Source organism: Drosophila ficusphila, unplaced genomic scaffold (assembly GCF_018152265.1).
Source record: "Drosophila ficusphila isolate 14025-0441.05 unplaced genomic scaffold, ASM1815226v1 contig_791, whole genome shotgun sequence".
Taxonomy (NCBI): Eukaryota; Metazoa; Arthropoda; class Insecta; order Diptera; family Drosophilidae; genus Drosophila; species Drosophila ficusphila.
This window is the reverse complement of record NW_025064737.1, coordinates 1290272-1310168: the sequence shown is the minus strand read 5'-3', so window position 1 is coordinate 1310168 and position 19897 is coordinate 1290272. Positions and strand designations below refer to the sequence as shown.

Below are 19897 nucleotides of genomic sequence, written 5' to 3'. Positions count from 1 at the left end.
GGGACCCGGCAACCAGAGTCCCGGACCCGGAGAAAGATTTCTCCCCTCTGGGGAATTCCTTGACGGTTCCATTTGCCACTCTGCACTGGCCACGTGTTGGGATTTGGCGGTTAAACACACACTTGCACCCACTTTCCGGCGGATTAGTGCTGCTCATTTGTCAACAGGACGTGTGGTTGGTGAGTGTGGTCAATATTAATTGGCAATGTATTAGTTTAAGTCAGTGCACACTCTCCCACAAACACGGCTATTTGTTCTTCGACAAGGATTCAGGTGAATAGTTGCTAATTTATGATGTTGAATTTTAACTACTGGAATCTTAATTTTATTAAAATATTAAAAAATGTATATTAAAATATTTCATATCAACATCAGTGGATGTAGAAAAATTCAGGTCGAACAACGCCAAACAAAAACATTTAATTTTGTTTAATCAACTTTAACTTATTTTTGTATTGTTTTGTATTTGAACTTCTTGGTAAAAGTATAATTTAATTTTTCCCAATTAAATGCTGGCTGACTTAACTAAACAATTGGTCGACTTGTGTCCGATATAAATGATAAATTGAAACTCTGCTCTCCCATATTGCCGTGTTCCGTCTGATCCCTCGGCTTTATGTGAATATCCCTCGGCAAGTGAATGGGGAAATGGCGAATGGGAGGCACTGGTTTAAAATGGTGCAGCAGCGGACACGAAAAACGTATTTTCTGTGCTGCAACATCGCCCGAGGGCCTGCAATTGCAATGTGCAACGTGCAGCACAGCCGTTGCCCGGCAAACACTGCCCCCTCGATCGAAGGCAAAAAAAAAGGGGGACAGGAAAAAATATTTTGACAAATGAAGCCAAATAACAGGTTGCAATCGCTCTTGGGAAAGGGGCTTGGGCACTGCCACTCGGACAGGAAAACGTATGGTCGGACAACCTTGATACCTCATTTATTTTAAATGCGGCTGCCTCGATCCCTGCCACAGCTGTAGTTTTCTTCACTTTTATTTTGTACGCTCCTCGTCGCTTTTTCGTATTTCTTGCGCAAATGAAATCGACACATTCGACTCGAGTCGAAGCGAAGGGAAATAAATGAAACATTTCCAGCGCGGTCCGCTCTGCTCTCGAAAATTGTTACAAATGATCGCAAATAACAGATCTTTGCCGGCACCAGAGCGAGCTGTCCATCAAAGGAGCCGAACCCTCTCTTGGGTGCGTGATCGAGTGCCAGAGGTAGAGGCACCGGGATTGGGACTGGAATTGGGATCGGAATCGGAATTGGGATTGGGATAGGGATCGGGCGGCACGGAGATAGAGTTCTGGCTTTCTGGACGGGAAGTGGCGAAGGCGCCGCCATGCTGCGCCTCATTTGATGCAAGGTAAATTGCATTGATTTCTTGATTAATGACAGTTTCGCATTTCACTGCCTGCACGGAAAGAAAAAGTGTTTGGGGTGCGCTTCAGCTAATTAACCACAATTTTGCGTTTTACTTTTCGGAAGCAATCTGTATGCAATTCATTTTATGAAAAGTTATTAAATGATTAAACCTCTTATACAGTTTTTATTTAAATTGAAGTAATTACTATATATGTATATCAACAAATTGTACCTTTTAAACTGAAAGCACCACTGAATTAAAAGTAGGAGCAACTGATCTACTGATACTGCCTATTTATGTTTCACTTTATTAAAATTAATTCCTACCGCTTTTAAATCTATATTTGTTAAAGATCTCTGAGCATAACTTGATTTTTCCCCTCAGTGTAGTGAGAATTCAGACTCACCCTGATTGTTGTTATTGCTGCTCTTGCGGGACGTCTTCTTCTCCTTCATCCATGGATACTCCGGCACCGAGTCCATGCCATCCGGCGTTTGAGGGACAACGCCAACCGGATATCCGACTCCGACCCCGACATTGACATTAACGTTAACGCCCACGCCTCCGATGGCGCCGGCACCAACAGGTGTTCCTATTTTGGGACTCTCCGGACTCAGGTGGTTGAGGAACTCGGCCATCGACGGCTGCGAGTTGATGAATCCGCCCTCGGAGGCTGCCATCCAGTAGGCCGTGTCTCCGGCCCGTTTATCACAGTTCGGGGCCATCTTGTTGACCAGCATCACCGCCGGCACCGGAGGCGCCCCCTGCTGCCCGATGCCACCCACGCCAACACCACCCACTGTGCCAGCCCCACCGCAACCACCCACTGGCAGGGAGGTCTGCCCGGTTTGCACCTGCAGCGGATTCAGCGGCGACTCCGACTTGATCTGCGTGCCCATCGGGGTCGTGTCCAGAGTGCTGCACACCTCTTGCATGGCTGGGGCTTATCTTTCCGAATTTTGTTACTGGCTAGATCTTGGGTGTATTAATTTCTTCCCACCATGGAGACCTGAAAGAAAAAATAATTAAAAGAAATTTTAAATATAATTTTTGTTTTAACTATCCCGCAAATATTTGTAATTTCCATTGAGCAATATTTGCAATGTTTTATTTATTATGCTTTTTTTATATTTACTTATATATTTCAAAAAAGAGCATACAGAACTCTGCCTAATACTAAAAACAACCACAACTTTTAAGAAGCTGTCTTCAATATATTTTTTCTAAAACCTTAAGAAACTATTGAGTCTAAAGGCTGACTTTCTAGTCTGTTTTGCAATTATAAAAATGATTGCTTTTTTATTTTAGTTCTATCTGAAAATTTTAGTTTGTTGACCCATATGTAGAAGCATAGTAGAAGTAAGCATAGTAGTAAGAACTCGTATATAGTTTTTTCAAAACAAAAAGAAATTCCGTTTTTCCAATAATTTTGTAAGGAAATATCGATTTGTATAATGGTGCGGTCATTTAACTTTATTTATAAATTTTTAACCCGATGACTTATATTAAAATATTAAAAAATCAAATCCGTATTAAATATTAATAGTTCTGGCTTAAGTGTTCTTGTAAGGTTGTATTTCGGCTTCAATTATATTTGCGAGATGGTATTTCCTAAACATTATTAAGGAGATTGATTTTGAAATAGAAATTTATGTGTAAGTTTTTAAAACTGATAAAAGGTTAGGCCACTCTAGAGGTCGCAAGATAAACTTTTTTTTGGGATTTTTTTTTTCAGAAAAACTAAAAAAATCAAAATTACAAATGAGAAATATTGGTGTACAATATTTTTTAAGTGATTCATATCAAAACGGCGACTGTGCAGCGTTTTTGCGATGACGTCTCTGTACTTTTAGAGTCCCCGGCCGGACACGTTGCTCGTGCAATTTTTGAAATATAATAGGAGTATACGAGGAAGTACATAGGATTTTTTTTGATATATTAATTGTTGGCAAAATGGCGCCCTTGCAAAGTAAGAAGGGCCCAAATAGCCCTAAAATCATACGAATATTGTTAACACCAAATTAACTTTGCAACATAAAATTCTAAGTACTTCCATAGGCAGTGTTATTTTCAATGTATATTTTAAATTTTAGGTGAATCGGTTAAAAATTGACTGAGTTATATGTCCGGCCGACTTTAAAAATTCAGTTTTAGTTACATGCACTTGATGTTCACAAAAGCAGACCAGGCAGCCATTACTAAAATTCGGAGATCGAGTTCTGATTTTTTTACCGGCCACAGTTATTTATTAAACAATTGAATTTATAAAGTACTGTACACCTAGTGGCCGAAAAAATATAAAAGCCAATATGGTCTGCTACGAAAATTTGGTTTTCATCAAGGGTATTTCCTAATTTACTAAACGAAAACAATAAGACAAAACGAAGATTACCAAGCCCAGAAGAATGTATAAATTATTTAATTTTATTGCTTTAAAGGTGCGATGTGGTGCTCAAAGGTTTTAAAAAAAGATAGATGAGCTTAGAAATTTAACCTTATATTACAGGAAATTGTGATCCAGAAATCTTGGTGATCATACGGACAACCCATTGACTTGCCTTGTGGTAAAAAAGTTTTATCGTTCACCGAATATATGCAACTTTTTGTTCATTTATCTTTATATAGATTCACAAATAGGGGCGCCTGATAAACATATTCTTTTGTATTTGTTAAAGGTCGTACCATTTCAAAATAATTATTTACAGATAGGTTTGCTCCATATCTCTCTTCAGGTTTTGGGTTGACATTTGCGTTCTGTGCGGAAGATTCACCACTATCACTTAGTTCACAGTTTTATTAATTGTCTACACTAGTTCACAGTAAGTGGCTTTGCCCTTTGTTTTTTTGCACTTAGTTTAACCGGCACAACTTTCGCGATGCGGGCTTTGCGTAGAACTTTAGTATGTCACGGCTTATCTGAGGGACGCGAAATAAGGCGACAACCGCGACGACATCGAGGGAACCCAGATACGAATACAAATATGGCCACCGTTGTGTTTGCTCAACCGTCAAGTGCTGTTCGGGGTTTGTTTTTCGCTTTTCAGTTCAACACACACCTTTTGGCAGCCATGGCGACGCGAAAAGGCCAACACATCCGACGAAACTACGGCGATAACAACGATAATGCCACTTGCAAATACGCGCCGCACTGCGGTGCGTATGCGTAATGTGTAGAGTTTGTAGAGTTGCTGCGATCGTTGCAATGGCCTCATAGACACACAAACTCACACACACGAACGCACAGTTGTTGCAATTCGTCTGAGATACTTTTCTTCACTTCGCACTCACACACATGTGGGCACCAGCTGTCCCTTTCTGGCTTTCAAGAGGTGCGCAGAACCGGTTTTTCAGGGGTTCCCAAAGTTGTTTCATCCGTAAGCACCAGTTTGTTATTGCACTTGCAGTCTGTTTTCGCTGAATAACATTATACTTATATTTTTGTATATTTCGATTGTTATTATTTTGTTTAATAATAGTATTTTTGCCTTGCTACCGAACCGTTTCGGGGCGAGAACGAGACGGAGGACTTGTGGGGAGCTTCGTGCGGTTCCCGAGAGCTGGAGAGCAAGCAACAACCAACAACCATTCCATCCAATAGCACCGAACGCACTGAATTGGGATTTTGGACCCACTATCAAGGAGTGGCCTAAGCGACAGCCACCGCATCCATCACGCTTTTTCCTGGTCGGCACATGCGCACTGCCGTCTGGAAACTGGTTACCATAGCCATTACTTCGAAGTGCCCCGGGGGGTGGAGTTCACGCACACCGGCGCACAAGTCTCCGGCGCTCTGATTGGTCGCTGCTTCAGCGTGGTTTGTATCTTTGCAGTCGTGTCGCCCAGGAACCCTGTATCTTTGGCTGTCATTTCCGCAGCGTTTTCTTCTGCTCACTCGCTTTTTTCCACTTCCAACGCGAACGTGTTGCTTGTGACGGAATTTATTTGGTTTTTTGTGTTTTTACACATTCCGCAGCAGCAGAAAAATGAAAAGAAAAAGCCATAGCAGCGAGTTTCTTCTCGCTCTCCACGTTTTTTGGCTTTCGGGTATTTTTGACATTTCGCTTTGCTCATCGCTCTTTTTGTTTTGGGCGTCTCTTCTCTTGTCTAACCATCACGTTGTCAATCTTGGTGGCATTGCTTTTTGCCTTTTGGCCACTTTTTCGCTCTCTTTTTTGCCACATTCTCCCATCCATATAGTCGGCGGCAAAAGTCCGTAATTATGTGCGGATTTAAGTGCACACGAATGCTACTACAGGTGTAAAATTGTTGCCACATTTGTAACAGGGTGTGGGGAGGTTCGTATTGGAAGCCCTGCAGACAGGTGCTTAACTCTAATAATGCTCCCTGCTTACAGACAGAAGCTGGGTAATACATTTGGCAAGCCACGTAGCTTTAAAATATATTTGTTCTTATTATATTTATTAAAGTTTTCAACTATATGGGCAAATTTTTAAAAATTTCTTTACTAAAAATGTAGAATAGACTGAAATAAATTTCGATTACTAATTCTTAGGATATAAGAATACTCTCGCAAAAACGGGCAAACCAAAGGACACACCTATTTCAGCTAAATTATATACCTCGTACAAATATTTTACTGCCTGAATGCTTTTCGATGACTTATATCCGAGGATACAATTCACGCAGAGATATGTTGTTCGTAGTCTGGCGCAAATATGTCCTTTTAATGCATCATATCTCCGCTGGAAATAAGACACATAATTCCGCCCAAAATCGGGAAACTATATGTTTGGAGAAATGTCGTCGCAGACATGTTGCTATTTCTTCTTTTCCTTTCTAAACTAATTATATATTCAAAGGGAAGATTTCAGCAAAAATTCTAAAGAAAGTTAAATTTTTTAGTGTGAATTTGATCAGTTTTATTTAATTATTTATTTGGTTTATTACACAAGTTAATATATTTATTAATTAAATATTTTTATATATTATATTTATAATACAATTGACTATAAGTAACGGTCTTATTGACAGATATTCAAATCTGTTTTAAAAGTCTAATAAGTTCTGTATGAAATCATAATCCACTTCCAGAATATCCTCTGATGAACTGGAAGCAGAAGCAGAGCTGTTCGAGTCCCAGAGGTTATTCTGCAACATTGGCGTGTTATAAACGTGATTGTTGATATTGGGCTCTAAAATATTTTCTGTGGCAGGGATGGTTGCTTCCAGACCCATCCAATTGCTGCCCCAATTCGAATCGAATTCACTTAGGGGCAGCTGGGGAAGGTCCATTGGAGCAGGACAAAACTCTTGAAGGTAGTCGTAGGCTTGATAGGGCGGTGTGATGTGACCCCCATCAAATACGAACGGAGCGTCCTGCTGCTGGGGAACTGGCTCCACATTTGTGTTTACATACTGCAGGAGGCGCTCAACGATCAGTTCGTCCTCCAAAAGATCATCGCTTGGTTGGGCGGTGGTAGAAGTAGATGTGGTCAGAGATCCCTTGGCCACTTTCCTATTGGCCAACTTCTTGGACTTCATACGTCGATTCTGAAACCAGATCTTAACCTGCCTTTCGGTAAGTCCCAATCGTTGGGAAATCTCAATTCGCCGAGTTCTGGCCAAATATTTGTTAAGATGGAACTCCCTCTCAAGTTCGATGAGTTGGTGACTGGTAAAAGCAGTTCGGGCCCTCTTTGATTTTTCCATTGATTTTTTTGCAGCTACAGAAGCTGTTTCCGAGCTTAAGTCAATGCAAGGATACATCTACAAAAAATCAAGAAAAAGTTAGGTTAGACTCTATTTTAATATACAGGATAATTATTTAACTTACCAGAGTCGGATCGACTGAGTAATTGTCAACAAAATAGTTTTCGGATGCCATGGTGAACATTTTTCTTTGAGAGCGTATTATCGGTTGCTTCTGTTCGCTTTGAGTTGTGTTTTTTAACTAGATGTCCCCGAAGTCCACTCATTTGCTTATATAGCTCTGAATCCTTAGGTAACGAATCGGATTGGTTCCTACCTGTCCCGCCTGTGACACTTCTCGGTTGGCAGCCGGCTAGTCTGGACTGGTCGATGTCTCGTCTTTTGGGCCTGGCTCCGAATCACGGTGAGTTCGAGGCTCCAGAGTAAGCGACATTTTTCAGGGAAGCGGCGTGAGACTGATTTTGTCTTGTTTAGAGGCAGACTCAAATATATGTACATAGTTTTGTCTGAGGAGGTTTTTTGCTCGACTTTTCTAAAACAAAATAAACAAACAATGGAGCTCGTGTCGAACATTAAGTTATTTTTAAATTGGCTATACCAATTAACACATATATATTATTTTATTTCCTAAAAACACAAATTTTCTATTGTTTCCTTAAATAAATAATAAATTCTCTTACTGTATTTCAGTTTATAAAACATAAAAACGATGACTACTATAAGTTTACCTGGTTACAAAATCTCTTTGAGATCCACAGAGATACCTATCCGTAGTACTTACATCACTGCCCAGCTTTTTCGCAGATTAGTACAGACCCCAAACCCCCGATCAGGTAGTTGTTGACCATGAACGGGAAAGACTTTGGTTTTCCCCGGGGTTTTCCAGGTTCGTTATGAATATCTAAGGGTTGAGCTACCTGCTTAGAAAAGTGCGAGATTCGATCCCAACCTAATCCATCGCCATAAAGTAAGTGTCACTGTCAGTTCAAGCTAATCCAATCCGACCCGCTATAAAATCTGCTACATCCCCCGAACTACGTGCTATTTGCCACAGATTTACGATCTTTCAGGCTTATGTAAACTCAAACTAGATTTTCTTGGAGGAACATGCATAAGTCTTACTAAAACCAAATCATGATAATCTCGGTCCCAAAAACTTATCTGATCCAAAGGAATTATCGATAGGGCTAAGTTTAACAAAATTTTACCCTAAAATATGAAACTTTACTTTCATAGAAATAATTTTAATCTTATTTAACAATTGGTATTAAATACACTGACATACATTTTTTTCATGTTCTTTAAAAGTAAAAAGACTTTAATTATAAATAGGAGAAATAATTCTTGTGATATTGGAATTTAAGTAAATCTTTTTCATTTTGACTTAAAATGAGTGACTTTCATTAAAAATGTTAGTATTTTGTAATACTAGAATATATATAAGGAAAATAGTTTCATTTTTAATAACAATCAAACATCTTCGCATTGTTTTAAAAACCTAGAGAAATTAAAACGAATATAATTTTTTCCATTTTATGTTTAGAAGGGGAAAATTTATTCACCTACAACGTTTTTAGCTGGTTAAGATATGAAGGCAGCTTGGCAACCATTTGGCCGAACAATTTTGTGGTCACAACGGCAGGCTCCTCTTTCTCCTTTAGTGAGCTCAGATAAATTGGTGTCATCACATCATAAAGTGATTTCCAGCATATTGAAATTTTGCTCAGCTTTTCCATCTCGGCCAGCGTGTTGTGTCACATGGAAAGAAGATGAGGACACTCGGATCATATTAGATTCGCCATGTTTTGTGAACAATATTTCATCGTCAGCTGTCACAGAGTTCTGTCTTTTTATTAGTTATTTGATTATGCCAATAATAGAAACTTGTAGAATTTCATTATCGACAAAGTTTTGCTATCATTGAAGTATGTGAAAAAATTCTACAGGAGCAGCACATGAATAATTTTTATTTATTTTGGTATGCGTTGCCATGACCACAATAGATAATTATTTGGATCTTATCCAGATCAACTGTCGCCTAATGTCTTTCTAATTGATATATTTTCACTCGATTGGTCGACATAAAAATAACACCTCGATTAAGAGCGGTAAATACACTCCATGAGTTGCGGAAAACAATTGATTGATGCGCTTTATGTTTAGCTATTCCCTATTGTTCAGATGCAATAAAAGGAGACATAACTGTCAGATAATTGTGTTAAATGGAAAGGATTAATGAGTGGATAAGAATTTTGTGCCTTCTCAGTGGACCGACTCATTCGGAGTTCCCCTATGGCACCACCGCCTCCCTTCCCCTTCCCCTTGCCCTTGCCCCATGAACCACCCACCCAAGAACAAGATGCAACTACCGCAACAACCGTGACAAGTACAACATTTGTGTCGCCTGCCTCGGCTTCAATCTGTCGCCCTCCGCCTGTGCCACGCAACCTTTGACACGCATAAATGGCACAGTCGACCCCGGTTCATGCTCCACCCCATCGGTATCTCCCATCTTCCAAAAAAGCACTACAAAAAATTGTACTAGAGGTGTTTATTTGTAATTCTGTTAACGTTTTTAATAATGCACTTTCCCTAGTGTCGTTAGTATTACCTCTTCAAAGGTTTTCGATTTTTATGGAAAGAAATAAAAGAATCAAAACATATATTTTATAAGATTTCTTTATAAGAAACATTTTTTTTCTTTTAAACTTAGTTCGCATTTTTAATATATTTTCTAACAATAAATACTAACACTAAAAAGGTTTAAGGTATTAAGTTTCTGAGAAAGTGTTTTGCCAACTAATTAAAACATTTTTTTGTTTGGGTACTCTTCAATTAGAATAGTCAAATATTATATTTGTAGTTCACAAAAAATGTGAGATATTTTAATGCCGAAATCCAAATATTTTTTATTGGTAAATTATAATTCTTGAGTTAATTATTCTAAACATACGGGTAATATTTAATTTAAACATTTGTCTCGTATATTTTATCTGCAAATTGTGTTTTACAATTTTACAAACAAGTAAAAACTTTTTTTTTACATTTTATAAATGGTTTTTTTTTGGCTGAGTGTTCAGACATGCCAATGCTGAGTGTCAGCTCTCCGCCGTACGGTCTCCGTTCTCCGTTCTGCCGTCCTGGCCCGAAACCCGGACCCGGCACAAACAAAGATCGCAATTTGACTCTACACCACGGAGCTGTCAGCTGGCAGAGAGTGAAGGAAGATTGATTACCGCCATCGAATTGTTTGCCTTCATCCAGGGTGGTTGCCGCGGAGGATGGGGCAGAGGATGTGCCCTGTGTGCCTGACTTCGATTGAATGGCATCGGAATGGAATCGAAAGAGTTGAGCCACCGAGCACGATACTCCTGCTGTCATATGTAAACAACACTTCAAGTTTTGAGGGTAAAGGGTTTAAAAAAGGAGAAGGGGATATTCTTCCTTAAAGCTTAGAGTGTTTTGTATGATAAGCTCGATGTTAGGGATATAAACTGGTTTAAAATCATTCCCATCAACAAACTCAAAAGTCCAAAATATTCGTCATCAATCCCCCCAATTTTATTTAAGCTTTTCCAGGAAATTATCAATGAACTCCATCTGCTTCGAATTGAATTTGCGGGCATATTTAACACAGTTCTCGAAATTGGACTCATCATTGAGGCCTTTGTAGGCCATAGCACGATACATCCACGCCCTCAGGTTCTTCTCATCCAATTTGTTCAACACGAAATCGCAGTCGACTATGCCTCGTTTGTATTTGCCCGATCTGCGGCGATAAAATAGAAATCATTAGGTGAAAACAATGGAAAGGAATTTATATATTGCTTACTTGATGAAGCAGAGAGCTCTATTTATGTAGAGAATGTGGCTATCCCGGATATTCTCAATGGCTTCGGTGTACATTTTCATAGCAGTCTCGTAGTTGCCCTTTCGGTACTCAGCGTTTCCCAATCTGCATGGAAAGTAGAGTAGAAATTATAATTTAGGACGGGTCACCACTCTCTGTCCCTCGCCGCTGTCCGTGAGGGTAAGGGGCTGCTGTCCTACTACAACCGTAGCTGATTCCGGGGGTGGGGGTAAAGGCGCACGTGTCCCCGTGGCTGGTTGTTTTCCTGGGTGAGCCGGGCGGTTGCCACTGGCTCTCTTTCCTCTTCTATTAGGAAGATTATGATGGGAGTAACTGACTCCGTTGCTAACGGCCCTTAAGGCACGATAACCAATTTCAATCAATAAGATAAGTGTTAACGGCCAATGCCGGAGTTTTACATTTAAATGTTCTTTATTCAAAATCAAAACTAAAACTGAACTTATAAGCTGTACGTGGCCGGCGAGCCGACCGCTTTGTCATACCAAAATGCTGACACAAGCAGAAAATGCATAACTCACCACGCCGGGAACCAGGCACGGCCCCTAAAGGCGATTTATGCTTAATCTGCACATAAAGGCAATAGGGTGATCCGAGAACCACCACATATTTGTACCGACTTATAAGTTACTCCTTAACTGTGTTAACTACTCCCCCTTGGAAGTATGAACGTCCTCGGTCATCTGGAACTTATCGACGACCTGCTGTATTTCCTGCGCCGCTCGTTTCCTCCTCAACACCCGGAGGAGTAGGATAGAGCAGCTGATAAGGATGCTGATTCCCACGCCAACGGCGAACCAGATGTTGGTGGCTCCAGCCGATTTTACTTCCTCCTTAAGCCCTTGGATAACCTCCAAATTTTGGTTGTTCATTCTTTGGAGGAGGGGCATGCTTAGCGCTGGATTGTGCCCAACGATGTTTAGCAACGGGGACGCTGCCATGCCAGGTGTTTTCTTGATAGCTTCTCGTTGATTCGAATACTTAGTGCCATTAATAACAGCTACTCGCTCAAACGTAATGAGGTGAGTGCCATTGGTAGTTATTTCAGGGCCATAGTCAGTGCTGACCCGAGCTGGACACTCGTTGATAATTAGTATTCCGTCGTCTACCAATGTGATGGGACTTAAATGGCTGGCCTGCGTTTCGCATTGTGCTATATCCCCCGCATGTAGGCCTCGAGCGCAAGTATCGTGTGTTGCCAGCTTGCAGAAGGATGCGTAAGTTGTTAATGCGCATTCAGTGACTGCTAGGACATCATTGTTGCATTCGGCTACTACGTTGTCCTGTAGTTGCAGAACAATGTGTTGGTGTGATACGGGAAAGATTGTGACCTTTTTACATGTAATTTTAATTTTAGGATATGCGATCAGCACATGGATAATATTATCGGACTGAAGGACTTTAATATTAGATGCCTCTAGTAGGCTTATGATAGGTACCTCTGTGGGGTGATCTACTAATACAGTCTTCAAATCATCGTGGTTAAAAATTGCAGGGTTTATAATGTTGGCCTTAGCAAGTGTGATTGTTAGCATTAAATTTTGAATCTCGGTTATTAATATTCTATTCCTGGCCAAAAGAACATCGTACAAGTGTGAAGTGTCAACTATATTGTTTTGTTTTGCCTTAATAATTTTATTAACAGTATCTGTGAGCTTATTGATTTTATCCTGCGTTTGTGTGTTGATGATTATCTGCCTGTTATTTGACTCTATCAGTCGGTACTCGGACATTTTAAGCATTTCAAAGTCAGATGCGTCAGGAGTGCCCGCTACCACCTTAAGTGCGGTACCTAAGAAGTCTAGACTTCTGGCCATTCTATGGTGTACTTTTAAGACGGACAATAAGCTTCTAATATGGTCAGTGTCGACCTCTAGCAATTTTCGCATGTGCGACTGTGGAAATAAATCGGACAACTTGGCAGTTTCATCTATCATTGCTGAGAATTCCGTTAAATTGCTTGAGTGCCGCAAAATATGTCTCTGTTCCCACACCAGTGCGATCCCGTCCGTTATAGGTATGTATTGGGCGTGGGAGTAGTCTGTCACTCTAGCGTTGACTACAGCTAACGTTATTATTACAATCCCCGCGATCCTGTAAAGAAGCGAAAGGTTAAACTACTGTGCATCTTATAGGAAACATATATGTTAGTGTAGGGTGCGTGTTAACCGATAGAAAAATTAAAAAGGGTTTTATTTGAGGTTGTCCTTATGGACCACCCTCCCTCTAATGAGGACAGACGTTCCCATGTCTGCTTGTACGCGCTCTTCTGTGTACAGTGGGGTTAGTTTATTCCCTAACCTTTTGTTATTTCTAAGATATACTTTTTCTCCTACTTCAAAAATACGATTTTGTCTGGTTGGGTTGCATCTGTCTAGATTAGCTTGTTGAGCTTTTTCAATTTGACGTCTTATTGACAACCTTTGTTCGTCGCTGGCTGAGTGCATAGCATCTTTTGGTTGCAAATTTATGACTGAGTGTAGCGTTTTGTTGTACTCTACCGTGGCTCTCATAATGAGCTCGACGGTGTCACTAATTTGTTTGTCAATTTTCATGCACCTTGCTATCTCCGTTAGGGTGCTGTGAAATCGTTCCACTTGCCCGTTGGAGCTACTGTGCAAAGGAGGAGCGTTAACGATGTCTATGCCATACTGATTTTTCAACAATGAATTTATGGTCTCCGAGTTAAATGATGCTTCGTTGTCGCAGTATATGGTTCTGGTTTTTGGAAAAAAGTTCACCAGTTGAATGATGGGTCCACGTACGTCTACTATGGCCCTAGAGGGCAATGGTTGCACTACGGCGAATTTAGAAAATTTGTCCACACAGGTTAAAAATGATTTTTTATCTGTGGAGTAAATGTCGATATGCAGCATTTCGCCCGCATAAGATGGGATTGGTGTGACCCCCAACTCCTGCTTCTTGGGGTGTCTGTTGTACTTCGCCTTGGTGCATGTTTTGCAGTTAATGACCACCTCATTAGCGAGCTTAGTCATTTTTGGAAAATAATAATCCTGAAGGACTTGTTTCACATTTTCTTGGGCAGCCCTGTGTGCGCGGTTGTGTTCACAAGTTATAATTTCTGTCTGCTCATTTTTATCTGTGATATCACTCACGAATTTCTTACAATGCCAAAATTTAGTGGCCGGGAATTCCAGCACCAAGGCATGCTGGATGCAAGCTAATGTATGGAGGTCACAGTGAATGGCGTTCACAACATTTACGTTAACAACTTCTTTTACCAACTCGAGCAGTGAGTCTTTATTATTAAAATTTATTATGTGGCGAGTTTTGCTTCCAAAAATTATAAAATTTCGCCGTGAAGGCTGGCATGCTTCTTCAAGAATTATTTGATTCCTGAAGCAGTTCAAAGGTTTATCGGTGGATTCGACCGTGTAGGTCAAGGAGCCTTCGCTGTGCACGGTGGCGACGTCGGATTGGGGTTCAGTTTGTATTGAGGTAATATTTTGTCGGGACAAGGCATCAGCCACAAAATTTTCCTTTCCTGGCTTATAGAACACTTTTGCGTTGTGTTCCTCGATGAATGCCTTCCATCGCTTAATTTTAGCATTAGTGTTTCGCTCAGAGACGGCGAAAGTGAGCGGTTGATGGTCTGTGAAAATTCGAATTTCTTTGGAGCCATACAGGTAATTTTGTAATTTCCCTATAGCCCACACAATCGCCAACAATTCCCTTTCGTTTGTAGCGTAATTGAGCTCGCAGTCTTTTAACGTGCGAGATATCATCGTGATTGGCCGGCCATTTTGGGATAAGACGGCACCGATACCACTTGCTGAAGCGTCGGTAGTCAAATCGAAAGGCTGTTTAAAATCTGGATACCTTAATATGACCTCTTCTGATGATAAAATGTTTCGCAGGCGTTCAAACGCGCTACGTTGACTCTCATCAAATTCGACCGCGACTTTTTTTGACATATGTTTGCTCACCGAGCCATTCTCTCCCTTGAGTATAGACGTAAGTGGTCTTGCTATAGAAGCGAAGTCTTTGACAAAGCTTCTGTAATAACTGGCCAATCCTAAAAAGGATCTAAGGCTGAACAAGTTTTTCGGTTCAGTGTATTCCTGTATGGTCTTTACCTTTTCAGGGTCCGTTTTGGCTCCGTCTGCTGTGACTATAAAGCCTAAAAATTCCACACTTTCTTTAAAGAATTTGGTTTTTTCTTGCGCCACTCTCATGTTGGCTTCATATAGGCATTTGAGAACTGTGTCGATGTGTCTTACATGGTCGGCAGCGTTTTCGGAAAAAATTATCACGTCATCTACATAAACATAACAAATTTTCCCGATCTGCTCGCGTAACACATCGTCAATCGCTCTTTGGAAAATGCTTCCTGCATTTTTAAGCCCAAAGGGTAGACGGCAGAACTCGTATTTTCCTCCATTTATGGAGAAAGAGGTTTTTTCTCGGTCACATTCGGCCAAGTATATCTGGTGGTATCCCGATTTTAGGTCGAGTGTAGTGAAAAATCTTGCCTTTCCTAAGTTCGCTAGAATCATAGGAATACTTGGCATCGGGTAACGATCAGCAATGGTCCGTTCATTCAGTTTCCTAAAATCAATAACCAATCTTTTTTTCTTGCTGCCGTCGGCCTCAGAGCCTTTTTTGTCAACAACCCATGTTGGGCTGTTGAATGGCGACCTAGAAGGGCGAATGATACCGTCCTTTAGCAGCTGTTTGATTTCTTTATTAACAAACTCAGCCGCTCCCATGGGATATGGGTATAGTTTGGAGTAAACGGGTTCGTCACTTTCCGTGCGAATCCTAGCAACGACCGAGGTGTTAAATGGAAGCGCCTCGTTAGAGCTCGAAAACACTTTACTCCTCTTAATGATCATTTTCCTAAATTCAGCTTTTACTGATTTCGGGACTACTATTTCATCGACATTTGTGAAATTCACACTAGGGCAGTCGAAGAATTTAAGCTGTTCGGTCACGTTTCCGTACCTAATTTCGCCGATACGTAAGTCTAATGCCGCTCCCGACTGCGTTAGCAAATCGAAACCTATAATAGCATCAAACGTACTTAGGCTATCTAGCAAAAGAAGGGGGCCTTTAGGCCAAATATGTGCATTAAGCATTTGTTTTTTATTTTACTGGAGCCATGTATGGTACTCGCAGAGAATGGGGAGTCGACAGGCATTATGTGTTTTAGCTCCTTTACGGGCTTAACATAATTTTTAGCCGCCCCGGTATCTATTAGAATTTTCATAGTTCTCCCCGCCAACCTTCGCTCGATAAACGGTAAGCGGGACCTTCCTCTAAAAAATTGAGAAGATCGTTTGAGTCAAGTGAGTCGCTGTCCTGCTCTATTACATTCAGTGCAGCTGCGGCCGCGTCTTCGTAGTCCTGGTCTTTTTCAGCAGCTTGCTCAACGTTGTTTATCCGTTGGCGCCTCTGACCAGTCATTCTTTCAGAAGAGTTTGGTCTTTTTGGGTTTTGAGGAGTGGGGGACTGTGTATTATTATTATTATTATTCCCCTTAGATTGTTTAAAACTCGTTGGGTATCTAAGCTTAGAAAGTGATGGGTCTAAATCCATGGGCTCTGGAGCCTGATCTGGTTTACCCCGATCGGTCAAGTTGTCCTGTCTGCGCCAATAATCATTATTCTGGCTTTTATTTTGTTTTTTGAAATAATAGGGATTTTTTTCCTGTTTCTCACGCTGTTGGCCTTTGTGGAAGTCAGTATTCTGATTTCTCTGCTCGACAGCTTTGGCATATGTGGCCGCGAACATACTTCGTTCGATACTAGCCTCTGCCTCCCTAGCTAAAGCCAGTGCTGCTGGCAAATCTTTGGGCTGTGCCGGAAATACGACCGCCCTTAAGGACTTCTTTAGGCCCGAAATAAATACATGCAGGGCGTCACCCCTTACTTCAGTATTGAGCAGTGTGGCTCTTTCTGAGTCGTGAGTCATGACTATTTTGTTTGTCACGAGGGTTAACTTTCGTTCAACCTCATCGTAGTACTCCATTAGAGTTTGGTCCCCTTGACGGACAGATTCAAGCCCTTGCCGTAAGAGGCGCAAGGACGTTTTATCTGCATAAGAGCAGTCTAACCTAGCCAAAATAGCATCAAAATTAAGCACTGTATTGTGCGATACCAGCAGCGCTCGTGCTGGTCCCCTAATCTTATTCCTTATAATTGTAACGGCTTGGTAATGCGCGGTACTGCCAACGTATGGTTTAAATAACTCATAGGCGTCTGTGGCGGACTGTCTCCACGCCACGTATTCATCCTGTACCCCGGTAAAATCTGGGATCGACTTTACTATGTGTAACGGTATGTCACACGGCACCGGTACTGAACTCACAGAAATTCTCTGGTATGTTTCGACTTCTGGCGCCTCTACGCGCAGATTTTGTAGTTGTTGATTAACTGCACTAATTTGGTTTTGGAACTCTGCTCTAAGTCTTTGTTCCTGTTGAGCCAATGCGGCCTGAATCAAAGCTTCTATGTTGGCCGCGTTCATAATGTCTATGTTTTCTTCCAGTATTTGTGGTGGTTGATACCCTTGGGGCTCTCGGTCCCACTCTTCTTCACTTTCACTTTCAATTTCTCGTTTAATCTCCCTATATGGGCCCTGAAAGCTCATAAGGCTACTCTATTGTCAACATTAAACACTTATGTTATAACATATGGCCGAATATTTGATTCGGCTGATATTAATTTTGGCTTGGGATTTTATATATTTATTATTTTTTGTATTATTAATGTATGTATTTGTGGCCGAGTACTTGATTCGGCAGAAACTGGGCTTTGAATTTTTGAAATATTAATATATATATTTAATATAAATAACCGGTCTTTTGGCGTTAGAACACTACAAAAAAATTTGTTGTTTGAGGGCGGTAGAGCAAATATTTTTATTTACGAAAAAAATCACACCTGCTAAAGGAAAGCTTAAATGGTTTTCTTTTTGTTTTAGATTTTTGCGTGTTTTATATAATTTATTTAATTTTATTTATTTATTTTTTTTACAGTGTATGTATGTGTGTGTTGGTTTTTTCACAATTTGAAGCTGATTAATAAGATCAGACCACTTACATATTTTTTTTGTCTAAAATTTCGGGACGTGAATCCTATCGAGTTGGGTGCCAATTATAATTTAGGACGGGTCACCACTCTCTGTCCCTCGCCGCTGTCCGTGAGGGTAAGGGGCTGCTGTCCTACTACAACCGTAGCTGATTCCGGGGGTGGGGGTAAAGGCGCACGTGTCCCCGTGGCTGGTTGTTTTCCTGGGTGAGCCGGGCGGTTGCCACTGGCTCTCTTTCCTCTTCTATTAGGAAGATTATGATGGGAGTAACTGACTCCGTTGCTAACGGCCCTTAAGGCACGATAACCAATTTCAATCAATAAGATAAGTGTTAACGGCCAATGCCGGAGTTTTACATTTAAATGTTCTTTATTCAAAATCAAAACTAAAACTGAACTTATAAGCTGTACGTGGCCGGCGAGCCGACCGCTTTGTCATACCAAAATGCTGACACAAGCAGAAAATGCATAACTCACCACGCCGGGAACCAGGCACGGCCCCTAAAGGCGATTTATGCTTAATCTGCACATAAAGGCAATAGGGTGATCCGAGAACCACCACATATTTGTACCGACTTATAAGTTACTCCTTAACTGTGTTAACTTAGATATGTGACCATATATGATACTCTAATACTGACTTTCGAAAGTTTTGAGCCACTCGTTCTCTCTCCAATCGAGCTTTAGAGCGTTGATCGAGATCCATTTCCACTTGGCGCATAAAAGGAAATCGATCTTTACTCCGATCTATACGTTTAAAAGTTCTCGGGATCGATTTATTTTTGGGAACCGTATCTTTGGAAGCAGAAATAGCAGCTGAAGATTGTTTCCGATCAGTTATTATAAAATTGTCATCTGTTAAAATCATAGGTTTTGGGTCCTTTTGAACAACTGCTTGATCAACTCCTTCTTCCTCCCTAAATGAAAATGCTTTCAACTATTTTAAGAAAGTATACACCACTTACTCTTGGGGCACGCGAAGGTTTTCCAGTAACTTGACCACCTCTTCAACTGTTGATTCCGAATCCAAAAATCGCTCATCGATTTGCGGGTGTTGCAGGGAATACATGTCCCCAAATATTAAATAATGACCAACGGATTCAAGCAAATATTTGTTTTTGGGGACTCTTGTTTACACAGACTGTTTACCAGCTGGGCAAACGAATCGCGTGGCAACTTGGGGTCGCATTATTTAGTGCCCATAACCAACTGGTTGCCTAGCAATGCAGTCAAAAATTGTTCATGGGCATTAAAGGTACTATCGATAGTATCGGATTTAAAATAAGAATGAAACGTAAATATTATAATGACTCCTAATGGTCATATAAGATTAAGTGTAACAGGTTAATACGATTATTACCTCTTCGTCTTGGATAACTTCGATTTAATATTTATTTTGTATACACTTGGGAATTATACCGAGTATAAGTTTTTATGATTTTGCTAGTCATTTGCGTTGAATCGTTTACATGATTACGGGAGTAGACAAACACACACCTGCATACCCTGTTACTAGCACTCTGGCTGATAGTCACATTCAAACTCACGCTCACATTACTTTTCATTTAATCTCATACAATTTGTAAGATAAAGAAATGCACAAATGCATGCTCAGCTCAGCGTGGCTCAAAGGATCAATTATAGACTATAAAACATAATGGCATCTAATAATAGTAGAGCCGCAATCTCAGCCCAACTGAATCTAGCCCCCTCAAGCCCCGTCTTCTGCACAAGTAGTAAAACAGTCAGCGAAAATATCGGCTTGTTAATTAATTCTTGCAATTACTCTTAAGAATATTATCTAAGTATTCACAACTCTGTTTTCTTGTTGGCAATATAAACACAATATTTTTCAAAGGGCTTTATGAGCTAATCGATTTTATGTTAATAGTTTATCTAATCATATCCTGGTGTTATGGAATAATAAAGTTTAATTGTTTAA

At 40.6% G+C, this 19897-nt stretch overlaps 3 protein-coding genes across 3 annotated transcripts in view; all 3 read right to left on the bottom strand.

Moving 5' to 3' along the window:
• Positions 1 to 4960, bottom strand: part of LOC108091831 (homeotic protein proboscipedia) — a 35943-nt gene extending 30983 nt beyond the window's left edge. Inside the window, 2 exon segments of the mRNA XM_017191209.1 lie at positions 1772 to 2374; positions 4048 to 4960. Coding sequence (XP_017046698.1) covers positions 1772 to 2300 — 529 coding nt within the window. The 5' untranslated portion in view covers positions 2301 to 2374; positions 4048 to 4960.
• Positions 4961 to 6372: 1412 nt separating this feature from the next.
• Positions 6373 to 7219, bottom strand: LOC108091759 (protein zerknuellt 2). The gene is made up of 2 exons (XM_017191103.1): positions 7160 to 7219; positions 6373 to 7092 (listed from the first exon to the last, which is right to left on the bottom strand). Exons 1-2 carry the CDS (start codon positions 7217 to 7219, stop codon positions 6373 to 6375), a joined length of 780 nt encoding a protein of 259 aa, XP_017046592.1.
• A 3377-nt stretch (positions 7220 to 10596) lies between these two features.
• On the bottom strand, positions 10597 to 19080 carry LOC108089076 (tetratricopeptide repeat protein 12). Its single transcript, XM_043209144.1, has 4 exons — positions 18921 to 19080; positions 18597 to 18872; positions 10868 to 10990; positions 10597 to 10804 (listed from the first exon to the last, which is right to left on the bottom strand). Exons 1-4 carry the CDS (start codon positions 19022 to 19024, stop codon positions 10597 to 10599), a joined length of 711 nt encoding a protein of 236 aa, XP_043065079.1. The 5' UTR covers positions 19025 to 19080.
• Between the last annotated feature and the right edge of the window lie 817 nt (positions 19081 to 19897).